Below are 2363 nucleotides of genomic sequence, written 5' to 3'. Positions count from 1 at the left end.
TCTCTTGGTGCCTGGGCCTTGCTGTGTGCGTGACTGTGCGCCGCCCCTTAAGTGTTTTGTTGTTGGTTGTTGCGTGGGGTGGGGCCCTGTGCATGTGCTGGGCTTCTGTTGGTGCGACCGCTGTGTGTGGGTGGAGTGTGGTGTTTACTGTTGGTGCTGTGTGGTGTTGTTGTTCTCTCACTGGTGGTTACTGTGTGCGTGGCTGCCCTCTGTTGTTGATTCTTGTGTAGGCCTTTGTGTCGAAGGGACTCTGACTGCAGTATCATGCTGGCGGTGCGCCACGTGCTGTTCGTTGCTGCCCTCCTGCTGCTGTGCGGGATTGTGCCGGCTGTTGGGGCAGCACCTAGAAAAAAGAACGAAGCGAAAGAAGCTCTTTCTATTGTTAAGCAATATGTTGAGAATGCAAAGGAATCCGTGGAAGAGGTCTACAAGAAGGCTGCTACACCTAAGAATGCTTTGGAAGAGGTGTTAAAGGCTGTGAGGAGCGCGCAAAGTGAAGCTGAGGACCTGAAAAAGACTGTTGAAGCTGGCGTTGAGCATGATAAGGCTACGGATGTTAAAAAAAAAGCCCAGAAAGCCATGACAGCATCTAGGACAGCAAAGCAGCTTCTTATTAAATTGTCAGAAAGTTCAAACATCGTAAAGGTCGAAGCGATTGCAGCAGCGGAGATTATTATGGCGGTTATGGAGGAAGCTACAAAAGTAGTGGATCTGCCCGATAGTCCACTCTCAGAGTATGCAAACACAGTGTCTAAACACGCAGAGGTCACTCGGGCATCGCTGGCTGAGGTTAAGAATGGTGCCGAATCTTCATGTACCGAATCAATGGCGGCCCAGGAGAGCGCCGAAAACGCGGAGTCAAATGCGAAAAAGGCAGCAGACCATTCTGAGTTGGTCGAGGGTATCGGAACAGAAAGTGCGGATGTAATGCACACTGGTTTTAATAAGAAGGAAGCAGAGAGGTACGCAGAGGTCGTAGCGAACTCCGCTGGCAAGACACTGGAAAAAGCTCAAGCTGCAGCGGATAAATCCACAACTGCATTTGACAACGCTGAGAAGGCATTTCAGGCAGCTCAACAGATGGTGGCGGCAGTAGAAGCCGCTGAGGAAGCTGCCGAAAACGTTGCGAAACAAACTCAGAAAGGGGTCCTGCAGACGAAGAACTCTCAGAAGAGCATTCCGGTTCCCCCTGAGCAACATGAACATCTCAACGAGGAGCCTGCCAGGACCGACTTGGACCGAGATAAAAACAGGCAGGATGTGCCGCCTTTGCCACCACAGAAAGGACCTGAGGGAGAACAGCATCAAGATGCGCTGCAGGGACCCCCGGCAGATGCACATCCCGTTGACCCGGCGGCTCAACGTGGAGGGGGTAACAGAGACCGGCAGGATTCTCCTGCAGGGGCGTTAGAGCAAAGACTGAGCGAAGGGAAAGCAGGCGATCCTTCAGCCTTGTCAGCGGCGCCTGGAAACGCAGAAGATACGAACAGGGCCGAAGAGTTGCCACACAAGAAGCAGACGAGTGGAAGAGTCCCCGATGCTCAATCGAATGTGGATCAGCATGCCGTTACATCGCAGGATGTGGCTTCTCCTGAGCGGATTACACATGGATCGCCTTCCAACACAAGTCCTGATCGTGGTGCTGCCGCAGCCCGCCATGGAGAAAAGGACAATACCGATGAGTCCCCTAATACCGATGCAGAATCTGCGGAGTCCATTGCAGCAGGCGAGACACACAGTGCGTCAGGTGCCGCTTCGGCTGCTGATGCAATGAATGCCCCATCAGGGGCGGCAACCACGGGGGAAGACACTACTGCTAACAACGAAGGTGCCGATGGGAAGGCGACGTCTCCAGTGGAGGTCCCATCGAATGCGGCCACTACTGATCCTACACTCGCACTGAGCGGGATCAGCAGCGGAGTAAACACCAACCAAGATGCAGACGGCGACGGTCGCTCAGCTTGCGTGAGTGCGCTGCTGCTGCTGCTGCTTGCGGTGATGATCTGCGTGGCTGTGGAGTGAAAGCGGCCTGGGAGTGTGTGCGTGTGGTAACGGCTGTTTCTTGTCTAGTTGGATTGAGGGTTCTGGGCTACCTCATCAACTGAATAATACAGTAATCTTCATTGTTTTCTTTTCATTGCTCCCCCGTTGTTGGCTCATCGCTGCTTCCCGCCGCCCGTGGTGGTACTCACTGCGTGTTGGGCTGTGCGGAGGGATGCGCCGTTGTTTGGGGCTGGCTGGGCTTTGCTTTCAGGCGCACTGTGGGCTTCTGCCTGCTTGCTGCGCCGTCCCACCCGTTGGTTCCTGCGTGTGGCTGGTGTTGGTGGATTGCTATGCTTAGTGTCGGTTTGCGTGGGCTCGAA

The 2363-nt window shown here is 54.3% G+C and overlaps 1 protein-coding gene across 1 annotated transcript; it reads left to right on the top strand.

Annotated features, from left to right (window-relative positions):
• Positions 1-264: 264 nt before the first annotated feature.
• DQ04_16971000 (hypothetical protein) lies at positions 265-2022 on the top strand (the record flags this gene model as incomplete). The annotated part of the gene is made up of 1 exon (XM_009317531.1): positions 265-2022. One exon carries the CDS (start codon positions 265-267, stop codon positions 2020-2022), a length of 1758 nt encoding a protein of 585 aa, XP_009315806.1.
• Positions 2023-2363: the final 341 nt, after the last annotated feature.

Source organism: Trypanosoma grayi (genome assembly GCF_000691245.1).
Source record: "Trypanosoma grayi strain ANR4 Tgr_1697_V1, whole genome shotgun sequence".
Lineage (NCBI taxonomy): Eukaryota > Euglenozoa > Kinetoplastea > Trypanosomatida > Trypanosomatidae > Trypanosoma > Trypanosoma grayi.
This window is presented reverse-complemented; position numbering and strand designations above follow the sequence as displayed.